This window comes from Vanacampus margaritifer, chromosome 12, assembly GCF_051991255.1.
Source record: "Vanacampus margaritifer isolate UIUO_Vmar chromosome 12, RoL_Vmar_1.0, whole genome shotgun sequence".
NCBI lineage: Eukaryota > Metazoa > Chordata > Actinopteri > Syngnathiformes > Syngnathidae > Vanacampus > Vanacampus margaritifer.
This window is the reverse complement of record NC_135443.1, coordinates 18,787,525-18,800,502: the sequence shown is the minus strand read 5'-3', so window position 1 is coordinate 18,800,502 and position 12,978 is coordinate 18,787,525. Positions and strand designations below refer to the sequence as shown.

General features: G+C 38.7%; 1 protein-coding gene across 2 annotated transcripts in view; it reads right to left on the bottom strand.

Annotated features, from left to right (window-relative positions):
• Nucleotides 1-12,978, bottom strand: part of LOC144061952 (zinc finger matrin-type protein 4) — an 88,154-nt gene that overhangs the window by 56,831 nt on the left and 18,345 nt on the right. For both annotated transcript variants that reach the window (XM_077582910.1, XM_077582911.1), the window contains exon 2: nucleotides 3,108-3,224. In XM_077582910.1, coding sequence (XP_077439036.1) covers nucleotides 3,108-3,224 — 117 coding nt within the window. The remainder of the gene's footprint in view (nucleotides 1-3,107; nucleotides 3,225-12,978) is intronic.

The window sequence follows — 12,978 nt, the reverse complement described above, 5'->3', positions numbered from 1 at the left end:
CATCATCATCAATTTCAGTAAAAGCAAGGACCTAACATAAAGATTGGAATGGTTTGGGCTCACTATAAAAAAATATATAATTTATGTTTTTGCCTTACTATAGGATATTTAAAGTACATGCTCTGAAGAAAAATATTTTTGTGGGAACAATGCTGGCTTGTCACTCAAATTGGTTCTTTCTTGGGCTTTTGTAGTTTTGACCTTTCTTTGGCTCAAGAACTTACGTGTATCTTCTTGGCCCACCAAAAGTTACAACCGTAAAACATCATACAGTACAGTTTAGCTTCAGTTTTGTACACTTTGTTCCAAAGCATCTGAAAGTTGACCATTCAGTGGTATCTAAAGGATAGATGAAGTCATGGGCTGCTCGACGGAGAACCATTCCATTTGGAAGGGAAAGGCCAGCACACACTGATAGATATTATAACATTTTTAATACTTCATTTTATTTTATTAACCATTGTTACACATTATTAACATTTTAATTCTTTATATTAACCTTGTCGAAATGTTTTGTGTCCTGTGCAGAGCAGATGGTGTTGACTTCGTATAGGCTGACCTTAAGCTGGGACATACTATTTAGTCTAAAAAAGTTCCTTCTCAGCGCCTTGTGCGAAAACACATTTGGTCCTTGAGAACAGAATCTGTTTTGAACACCCACACCTGACTCTGTTTTCGCCATCGCTCACGGAAAAGTACCAGAGAGTATGTTTTGTCTACAAATGAAAGAGAGGAGGTCTTTTTAACTATAAGAAACCGTTGTGCACGCGGAAGAGCTACATTTGACGCTCTGAATCCCACCTGTTTAAGTGATGATTAGAGGCAGTTATTTGTCCAGAGATTCTCTGTTTTTTATTAAATCATTTTTGCAAAAGGTGTATTTTTCTTACATTAAATCTATCTTCATTTTTGGAACACGCAAAGAGGACATAATAATTTATTCCTCTTTCAACACCAAGAAGAATACCAATGTTGTGTATTATGATGTGTAAAATACTCGTCGGACAGCAACATTTGCTGAGCGTCAAATGAGAAACTTTTCACCTTGCTATCTTGTAATGTCAGCATTTTCCATTCACGCAGAAATTGTTACGGTGCTGAAATGACCTCTGAAGTGAGAATATTGCCTGTGTCTTAACAAAACAGCATACCTGTCGAAGTAGCATACCTTGCACTTCTGTGCATGCGCTGTAGGAAACAGGCCATGCGCAGTAAGAACAGGTTGGGTGTTTGGTTGAGTTTAGGGTGAGGCAACAGATAGAGTTTAGTATACGGTTATGTTGATCTGACAGAACACCGGCTTCATTTTGTCCCTGCCATTCAGTCTCAGAGTCATTCTCACAGAATAGCAAAATGGGACAGGCAGTGTGAAAGAGGCGTTTGTCCTCACATTCATTGGGAGATTACATCAGTCACGCTATTTACATTTACTGGCTACCTCCTCTGCACACCATGCCTTGGAAATGCAAGGTTTACCAGACAGCTGAACTGATTTGTTGAAGTGTGTCTTGAAACAAGTAATGACTACTATTTCATCCTTCATTGTGACAATTCAGTGTTTGGCAAGGAGACACTTTTAACCCTTCCTTTGGAGCAAATGTGAAGTAGATTTTTGAAAACCACTAGACCGTCCAGATTCATGAAGACAAATCAAGACTCAACACACAAATAAGTGAAAAGACCACGATGCACTATTTCTGTCTGTAATTTAGAGAATCTTGGGTGCTCCACTCAGGGAAGGTACAGGATTTAATTTTGACGGTCAAACGTGAAGGTCACGTCTGTCCAATTTCCATGACCGCAATAAATCACCTACGCCTGCAGGGAATTTAATTACGTCCGGCACAAATATTGACCTTACTCAAAGAGAAACTGTTTTGAACTTGGAGAGTCCGGGTCACTGTAACCATGTTGTCGCATTTGATAGCAAGCTGGTGGAGGCAATCCACTAAGTCGATTTGGTATGTGATCAGGTGAGGATGTGTGGTACATAAAATGGATGGATATCGTTAGAATTTTTGTTGTTGTTAAGTCAGAACATTTAAAGTAGGGATGGGCACGTACCGATACCTTATTTCAAGGTATCGGTACGCATGACGGCAGCAGATACCTGAACTACAAATTAGAAGAATAGAAAATTACCGTGAACTCAATGCAATTTTAACTCATTCAGTGCCATTGACGACTATTGACGTCAAATATCTTTTTTAACTGCTATCAATGGTATAAAGGGATATATAGGTCTTTTGTTTAAAATGATGTCACTTTTATTTTGGGAAATTGTATCTGTATCAGTGACTACTCAAGAGTTGAGTACTCATAATGGTATCGATCTAGAAAAAAAGTGATGTCGACCATCTCTAATTGAAAGTTAAGAAACCTGCATTTGTTTTGCAGTAGCTCAAAGTAGTGAAACACAATTCAGAGACAGTCATATTTTAATATATGTAATTACGTACCTTTAAATGACCACTATGATCATCTCACACAAACTTGACATCTTTAAGTAACTTTTGGATTTGGGTTGACAGATTGCAATGAGTTTATGTGCACAAGGTTCTGTGTGTGTTTGTTTATCTAATTAACATATTTGGTACACGCTGGAGCATGCGAACACACATTGTTGCAGTCCTCGCTCTCTCTCTCCAGATAAGTGCTTGTCCTGATTAGTTTCCTTGTTAATCCCAATTGTGCCTTGTAATCAAGAAAGACCCAATGAATGAATGTTGTGTGTGCATGTGCGCATGTGCACTTTGTAAATATAGGACAGGGCTGATTATTTAATGGCTATTCATTAAATTACTCTTAGGGAGTATGCAGTGAGGTAGAGCACATTAAAACAAATTGTGTCTGTGTGTATGTGCTTGTTTGTGTGCGATCCCTAACCATTACCATGCTGCATTAAGTCTATGGATAATAGATGAGCACTGTTTGTCTGTACAAATAAGCCATGTACGAAGACCACAGCGCAGGAATCTGCCTGCCAAAGCAGATTTTTTTTTGTTTTATGCGTGCCATTCCTTTGTGTTCACTCAGCTTGCAAATGAGTCGTGCTGCAAAAAAAGCCAACGATGACAAAAAAAGAAGATGTACGGAGACAGGCTTACCTCATAGTGTGCCGTGCGCTGGGACTCGGAGATGAGCTGGGCATTGCAGATGTTGCAATAACTCTCTGTGAACAAGCCTCCGTCCAGCATACCTTCAGACTTCATCTTCATCGGAGACTACACGCAAACACAACAATAACAAATAATTACAAGTGTAAGGAATGTCCGCGTGTGTTTAAAGTACACAATAATGAATGCTGATTCAGGAATATTTAGATTCAGAATGCCAGATCTACCATGACACTGTGGATTATTTCAGTTCAGTCTGGGGAACAATGGCCTCAAACTTGGACACACTGTTTAGCAGGGAACTTTTTAATGATCTTACCATCATTTTGTGAATCATAAATTTATAGTCTACATCATGAAGGAAGGTGGCATTAAGATACAGTGAATCATGTTTGTATTTACGAGTACAGTAATGGCTTGCTGAGTGTCATCTAAGTAAATCGTATTTCTTCATATAGTGGACGGGCGAGTTTATTTACACAACTGCAGATTGAGGGACGCGTCACGTCGAGGGAGTCCTTCATAATATTATACATAGATTTCCATATTTTTCACCAATAGAATATGATACTGCACTTTAAATCGAGTGAATCTTGATATTAAAACAAAAAAGTGTCTTCACCTAAGAGTCTGTTTACATCAGGCATACCCAATCCTAGTCCTCACGGGCTGGAGTCCTGCAGGTTGTTGATGGTTCCATCCTCCAATACCCCTGATATTAAAGACCAGGAGTGTTATCAGGCTTCTGCAGCACGTACTGATGAGCTGATTGTATAACTTTTATTGGGCTCCGCCCCTCGAAGACCAGGATTGGGGAAGCCTGGTTTACTTTTCGGTTGGTGCTTCTGTTTTGGTTAGCCAGTCTGTTAAATTGTATTCTATGCCCACAATATCAAAAGGAACAGCGTTTAGAATATTTAGATTTATTGTACATCATAAATGATATTACATAGGTTGCACCGCGCCCTACAGGAGGCTGAACTTTTTCGCCGCCATCTTTCTGCTCCGGATACCCAAATGACAAGAACCTCATGAACGTAGTAATTGATTGTAGGCTTGCGAAGTCTCAGACACCGTAGTGTGCCTGCTACAAAATGCACATGCTTCGAATTTAGGTTGTTGCATTCTATTAGTTCACCACTAGATGGCAATACATTCTGGACACTAAAAACAGTCTACGCTTATGCTACTTAAAATGAATTACTTGTTTACAATAACCTACTAAACTAACTTGATTGTGTCTCACAGTTTTACACAACGTACAATTTGCGGTGTCGACACTTCTTAGAAACAAGCCAGTTAATCGGCCAGGACCCGAGAAGCCCAATGGAGTCTGTCATTGTGGATTCTTAACAACCCGAAATTGTCTCATTGCTTTCGTAGCGAGTACCGTGGTCGAAAAAATGTTTTAATGATGCACTCGGAGCTCCAGTGTTGAATTTTCTATTCTCTTCGTTATGTTTGCCCTGCAGTGCAGTGATCTGACAAGGTTAGGGAGCGTAACGGGTCTTGAGGGAATGATCCGGGAACAGCAACTGCTAAAGTGGATTAGATCTTTGCCCCAAGGAAAATCTAGATACAAGGTGTTTGCAGGGGCAAAAATGGTACACGGCAAGAGATGCAGGGATGCTTCAGAGGTCACCTTCACCTAGGGTGAAATAACACCGCCATTACCCTGAAAAGATTGACAATCGCAGTGTCAGTGATGGTATTCCATAAAATTGACTCACTAGTGACAGGAAGTAGAATTCTTTATCTCACGTCGAGTATGTAATTGCTTCCCACCAAAGCACGACACGTCCCTTCAGTGCACGCACACACCTAAACACGTATGTGAAAGCTTTTAATTATGCCTCTATGCTCCCCACGTGTTTAGTACACCTTGAACCTTTCAATTAACTGCACACATGCTGTATAGACATTCCTTTATTCTGTTCAACCCACAAGACCTTCAAACGTCAACATTAAATAGTGACGCAGGTGCTTTCCATCCTTAGCTGAGTGCAGAATAGAAAATCAATTATTAAAAAAAAAAATTCTCATTTGAAATGATTGTGACTACACAGTCGATAGTGGGCTGTAACACTAACTCACCATATGAAATTTGGAAATATCTTGGCTTCTGGCACTAGTCAATTTCATCATAATTTGCATTCATGCTCCACCCACATTCAACTTTTTAAAACTTTGTTTGAAGTCATCTATTCTGTTTGTCTTGTCTACACTGTCAGATTTTGAAATTAATACAATATATGAATTAAGTGCTTGTATATTTTTTTAGACATTCTCTGTTACAACTAAGTGGCGCTGTGGCACATGAAGTAAATAGACATATGAACCTCTCAGAGCGGAACGTTATCCTACACAATAAATTTGGTTTTCAGGGATCCCTACCAGGCCAATTTGTAGAAGTCCTGCTAATGACTGTCCCGAAGCAGTTGTTCACCAGGATATACACTTTCTGCAGTAGTACTGTATAGTAAACATAATGGACAATCATAAAGTACAATTTCCTATAGCACAAAACTAGGTCTTCATAGACAATCATCCCCTTTTTACAGGTAAAATTAATGAATCACATTTATTCACAACTTTTTGCATAAGCACAAATGCATGCGATGTATTTTCTCAACAATTGGCTTGAAATCAGCCAGCTGTCTACCCGTTAAACCGCTGCCTAATTAAAAGATGGAGTGACAGCAGGAATTGCCTTATCTGCTTAATATCTCCATTACTTGTGAATATCACAAGTGGGACGTGAGCGGCAGCCTAATTAATAGAGGCAATCTGTTGGTGGGATTTGCGGAAATGTATGACCAACAAAGCGTAAAGATAGAAAAACAGATAGCGAAGAAATTAATGAAAGTGGGAAAGAGATTGTGGGGGGAAGCAATGAGAGAGGAGATGCTCATATTGTAGTGGGCTGCTTGTGATATCTTCATGTTAGGAATTTAAAGGCACTCAGTTCCCAGAGGAACATATGATGTCACAGAAAATCCCATTTTATTGTTGACATCATGATCAATTTTGTAAGCGGCATGTACCAAAAACTGAGCATGTTGTCTCCTTAGCATAAGCGGGCTGTTCAGTCAAATCAAACCGGGAGTAAATCTTCAATCTCATCTTTTGGATCCTTTAGCGGCATCATTTGCATTTCGTTTTCGCTCAAATGCATTTAACGAGGGCAGCGCAAGCTGTGGACTTAGTGAACCCATTTTCTCAGTCAGGCTCTGATGCAGGGTCCAATTTGAGCTTGAAATGACTTTTAATACTTTTGCTTTCTTTCTTTGAAGTAGCTGAGGCTCAGTTGAACATGGGTGTCAGCTGGGGAAAATGATTGTGCATTGGAATTTAATCTAGAAAAGTTCAGAGAGTTAAGAACTGCAACAAATCTCATGAGACTTTGGTAAATCTCATGAGACTTCAGCTCTGTCCATGTTTATGTGCCTGGGTGCTCCCAGAAATATTAGTTCCGCCCAGTCTGCCTAAATGATTGCTGCTTCTCCGTAATACTCCTTTTTCTTTTGTTTTAAGATCAAGTTTTACTGGACATAAATTATAATATACAAGTAACATTATTTGCTATACAAAAATGCCCCCTTAGTTGTGTATATAAACCAGGCCCCAAGCGGCACACAGTATTTACGTTAGAACTTGAAACTGAGAATACATGAGTTTAATTAAGGACAAGAGATGGACACGATAAACCATCGTTTAAAAAAATAGCCCTAAACTCTAATTAGACACAGCTCTGAGAAAAGAAATAAAACAAGGATTAGCATGCTAGCCAGATCGAGGCGCCTGAAGACAGTCAACATTAAGCGGATTCTCTTTTTAAGACCACATCAAGTATTTAACATGAATGTGAACTCTGAGCCTCCTCACTGAAATCTCACTGCCTCTGGCCCATTATTCATTAAAAAGCTGTCACCGCACTTGGAGGTAGCTTTTATATCTTTCTAATAACAGCTCAGGTATTTTTCCACCACCTGAACTTGGAATATCCATTTTGATTTTTAATATTTCTTGTACTCAGATAGCTCCGTTCAAAATGAACACCTCTTGTTCAGCGAGATATCTAAATTTTTAACGCAATAGGAGGCAGGATTAGCATAAATACTGTATAGTCAGCGTTCTTATAATGTCTGTCAAAGTCTTTTTGAGAACAATGAACATGAAGTTTCTTTCCATGGTTTCCTATCAGGGGCTATTTAAGTTTTTAATAGACCTTCGAGAGCCATACTAATCCTAACACTAAACCTACTAATCCTAGCCTTAACCATAAACCTAAACTCTAACCCCATACCTCATAACCCTAACCATAACTGTTACATGAAACCCTCACAGTAACAATCTATCCCTACCCAGGACCAGCACCTAAACCAGGGGTGCCAAACTCATTCTAATTCAAGGGCCATTTTTACCCAAATTTGATCTCAAGTTGGTCGAACCACTAAATCCTGACTCGAATATTAATCTGTGGTCTTTCTTTAGCACTGGGCTTTTATTTGTTCTCTGGATTTCATGGCGAGGCGGCTCTGCAGAAGGAACACAGCAGGTGATTGCAGTACTTTCTGCCAAGTCCATCAAGGAAAAAGCTGCTGTGAACTTCACTGCAACACCCTGTTGTCTTTCTTTGACATTTTCTCTCGTAGCTCTTTTGTTTGAACTAGAGTTGCTTTTTTTATTGAAATGTCAAAAAATGCATCCACAATATGAAATATTGACCACAGCCTGTGAGCCAGTGACCTGTTTAATGACTCACTCACGAGACCAACAAGCTTGACAATATTAAACCTCATAGATTGCAAAGCACTTGGCAGTGCCACTTTGAAGGTTGACATCACAAGCAGCTCACTTTGTTGCTACCCCTCGAAATACGTTTGCACCAAGATGAACAAGCCCTCCTCCCTTTTGCACAAAAGCAATCAAAGGTTCCAGGCTGAGTCTGGTAATAAAAAAAAGGAAAGTCTTCAAAGGAATCCAAAAGCTAATTCATCGCAATTGCACTGCAGCAAGTCCCTTTGTGCTAAATACAGCAAACTAATGCAAATACAGCCCAGTATAAACAGAACTCTGCATTATAGGAATACAATGTAGAAGCCGAAATAGCTGACACAGATATTAGGATTCTGGTGCATGTTCCAACCCTCATTTCATGACAAAAACACTTTTACTTAGAGGTGTTTAGATTTTATTTTTGTGGCAGTAAATGCAACTCAAAATCAGAGCGAAAATCGAGAGCTAGCATCAAGACACATTCAAGCTGACAAGATTTAACATTTCATGAACTTTATCAGCATGCATTTGTCCACTGTGTTAAGACTTACATTTCTGTTTAAGTCCAGGGTATCTCCAAGTTAAAGGAAATCAAATCAAATACTTTATAAGGCCACCCTCAAATTTAGTATGTCTGTTATGCTGTAATACAAAACACTATTTTTCCCGGCATTTCAATATTATGTACAGTATTGTATGGCATAAAAAACTGCTGGGAAATTGGAATTTTGGAGATCATTAGGCCTGATTTCAAAACAGGCACTCCAATGAACATTTCCTTGGAAGTGACTGATAACTACGGAAGCGTGGAACTGCCAATGTGGAGTAAACATTTTTGACTGGTAAGTACGTTTGAACGTATTTAAATTCGAACATACTCACAAGCACGTTTGAACATACTTGTAGGCTAAATGCTACAAACATAGCATATTTTCCCCAAAAGCATTTTTTTTTTTTAAAGCATTTGGCCCATTTTATACCAATACTGTTCGTTCAAAATTTTGAAAAAGAAATTGTTTAGTTGTAACTTATATAATTTATTATTATGTCTGCAGTGCATTATTTAGGTTCAGCTTTTTTTTGCTTCGGGGTATTGATTTGCGCATGCGCAAGTAATATCCCGTGGCATTACAGGAAAATATGCTATGTTTGTAGCATTTAGCCTACCAGTCCATTGGAATGTACTCGCGAGTTTTGTTCAAACGTGCTTGCGAGTATGTTTGAACATATTTGGGAAAATGTATTTAAATACGTTCGAATGTACTTACCAGTCAAATTGTTTACTCCACATTGACATTTCATGCTTCCGTTATAGAATTTGTGTGGAAACTTTTTCTGCTCCCGTTTCCCTGTTGTTCCAAATTGCATGTGGTGGTTGAACGTTCAGTCTGCCTGTGTGCTCCTCCTCCCTCTGCTTGCCCTTCCCGTGGTGCTAGCATGGCTTCGAGTGCAGTAATTATTCATGAGGGACAGTGCAGGCTAGACCTATCTACTCTCCAGAAAGAAGAGCTACTGTATCATGCATCTTACTACTACGACAATGGATTAAAGTGCATCATGATTTGAAGCACTCTTCCCACTGGCTGATAATTTTTGAAATCATTCATGATATTTGTAATGCAGATGCGTGTCTGCTTATTTGCATTTAAGAGTTCATTCATCTTCACAATCTGGAAAGCGATAAACATTCCAGTCTTGGCGAGCTGCGGAGGTAAGAATTTTAAAGAGTACCTCGTTTACTTGAACGTGAATCCATCATTGAGCAACAAAGATTCCGGAGAATCATCTCCTTGCAATCAGTGCAAAAGGGATTTTACAACAACCAGTTGGTCCAGTGATGTAAAACTTTCTTCATGTGAGGTAAAATGGAGCTCTTGTGACCCATCAGCAATGTAGTAAAATAAATGTCTTTGTTCTGGTGTTCATCTCTGAGATTATCCGCAGCTTTACTACTGCACGCCTGCTTGAGCTAAGACAGTACAACAAAACAATACAATGGCATCTGAGATATAAAGAAACAATAAACAATACCATCTGAACAAAGGTTGGTATTGATACAGTTATGTCTATTCAACAAGGGATACTATACTGAAATAATATAGTTAAACAGTGATACAGAGAACTGATACAAGAGCAACAGCCACTAAAGAACTAATTTCACTTTGATCTATTCAGTCAGATTTTTTTTATGAATCCTTTTATTGATTCTTACTAGGCGAGGGAATAAAATCATTCAAATGCTTCAAGTTTTTAATATCTTCATGATCTTTAATGTATCTTAAGGAGGCAAAAAAAAAAAAAAAAAGAACAGCGGGCAACTTGTCAAACTATGTCAAGAGACCAAAATGCTCAATTTTAGTTTTGAAGTACCTTATAATATATCAGTGTGTGCCTTAGCAAATAAATAGAGCGGTCAAAGGAGAGCTTCTAACTTTCCTTTGACGCATGTAAGGGAATGTTCAGACAGCTAATGAGCATTATGTTAAACTGTTTAGCAATCACTCAATAAAACCCATCTAGACAGTGTATCAGCACCTTTGACCTTACTTTGCTGTTGGCCTCTGATGCCGTCCTAGCACAAAGGGAGTTCACAAATTTGACACATAGACTGGAAAAGAGTCTGGCTGTTACCCCAAAAATGTTTGTTAACTAACAAAATTTGAGAAATTTCTTTTAAAATAATTCACAGGTTTTACCCCTCAAATGGTCATATTGTTAAAAGATTCAAGAAAGATATTGATGAGAAGTGAACTTTCTATTCTGTGGAGGTCAAAACTGTGACTCATTTATTTTAGCTCTGCCCCTTTGTCCAAAGCTTTTGGAGTAACATCTGTAAATTTATTGCTAAAACGATTGATGGAGATTTTGAACTGTTTTGGAAAGATGTACTGTTTGGTCTCTATGACCTTAAAATAAATAAGTTAAAGCCAAAGGAGATTTATATTATTAATCTAATCATTCTTATGGCAAACTTTTACATCCATAAATGTGCATTTTTACAAAGGAAAACTTTTTTTTTTTTTCTATTGTGAAATCAGGCAGTACATCAAGTCCCTTAAGTTTTCTCGTATCCAAAGGCTATCAAGACCTACAATTCATGTGAACATTTCAGGGTTTTGTAAACTTATCCCCCTTGGCATGTTATTTTGTTTTCTTTTGTTATGTATAGTCAACAATTGTTTCAGTCATTGGTTTGTCATTTTTAAGAATAGCTATTGTTGTATGTTTTGCAAAACTAAATAATATATATATATTTTTTTTTAAAGAGTTCATAAATTTGGACGCTAGGCTGGTTAGCTTAGCGCAGGGGTCACCAACCTTTTTGAAGCTGAGAGCTATTTCTTGTCTACTAATTAATGTTCAGGGCTACCGTTATGATACACACTTCTGAAATAACACATTTGATCACAATCATATGTTACTATTATATGTTGTTATTAGGGCTGGAAAAAATTGGTCGCCAAATATTTCTGCCTCGCTGACTATCCGAGTTATCAGTGAAAAAATCGATAGGATAATTGAGTCTAAAAAGATTTGTTAGTGACAGCTCTAGTTAATATTACGAATTAATTACATTAATTAATGTGAAGACACTGATCATGTTCATTTCTCACAATAATTTGGAAACAAATAGCCCAATGCACACACTTTGTTACTATTAATCTTTTCAGTTCTTTACATTTTCAAATGATGAGTTATACAACATTCCTGCAAATTCACAATGCGCCATCACTGGTGAGGTGGGACAGACTCACTGGCTACTCATGTGGTCCTTGGGGACTACCTGGTAACCACGTTGGTGACCCCTTGCTTAGTGCTAGCTAGCTGCTATGACAGACATGCAGGGTTGGGAGGGTTACTTTTTAAATATATTCCGTTACAGTTACCTGCTTAGAAATGTAGTTAGTAACGTAATCCAAGTACCATAATATTAAAGTAATGTTATTTGATTACTTTGGATTACTTTTGGATTACTCCAATACCAAGTATGGTCATGAAGATAAAATAAAAATAAATATCACCACAATAGTGCGCCCCTGCTATTTGCGAGTGATAGGTACCCGAACAGCCTACAAGTAGTAAAAATCCTTGTCTAATTGACACCGATTAAAATGCATGATTGTATAGGTAGGCTGATTGATTGATTGAAGGCCATATGCTGTTTTCAAACTGTCACTGAAAGCCAGCCACGACCGACCGACAGACACATCCAATGAGGTAAAGTAAAGCTTTACTTGCTAACAAAACTGTTGTTGCTGTGTGGAATGGGGAGAAAAGGGACAAATTAAGCTTTTTTTCCCCATAGTAGTTCATTTCACCCACACACACTAATAATGATATGAGGATGACGAATCGTAACATCAACTGCAAAATGAGTTTAGCCGTGTATATTATGTAGAGTGTTTAAATAGTGAACGCCGTGTGGGACTGAGGGAGATTTGTTTGGAAGTTAACTCACATTATGGTTAGCAATAAGCTAGTATGAAGCTCAGCATAGCATACCACAGGACTCTCAGCTCAAACTTTCTTTCGTAATGGCAGGCAAAACCCCAAACTTAAAAAATATCCTAAGGAGAATTGTCAGAACTCTGCTCTGTGCTATCTGCCCCTCCTTCTAAGTAGCTGATTGGCTGATGTGTAAGGAGGGCGCTGCCAGCCAGTCGCTCTACGTCTCACTCACTCTCCGTGGAGCAGAGCAGCAGTAGCGCATAGACACACTGCAGTGAACAGAGCTCAGCAAGTTGCAACTATTTTTGATCGTCTTCTCTTCTGCCGTCTATCACCATATTATATGAAAATATTCAGTTACTCAGTCTCTTTCTATCAACGTACTTGTTTCTGTTTCTGTCTGTCTCACACTCTTGCTTGTATTTGAGCCAAGTGACGAGTGGACGGTGCACAGATTTCTGGTAGCAGCTAAAGCTAAACCTAGCTCTAGCTCTGCTGTCCCCGTCATTCCCAGCCCCGCCGTGGCAGCTGATGATGACAACGTAGGCTTGAACAATGTAGCACCATCACAACCCCATATGTGACCTCCCTTGTGATCGGGATATCATCTGCATCATGCGAGAGTTCTTTCTCC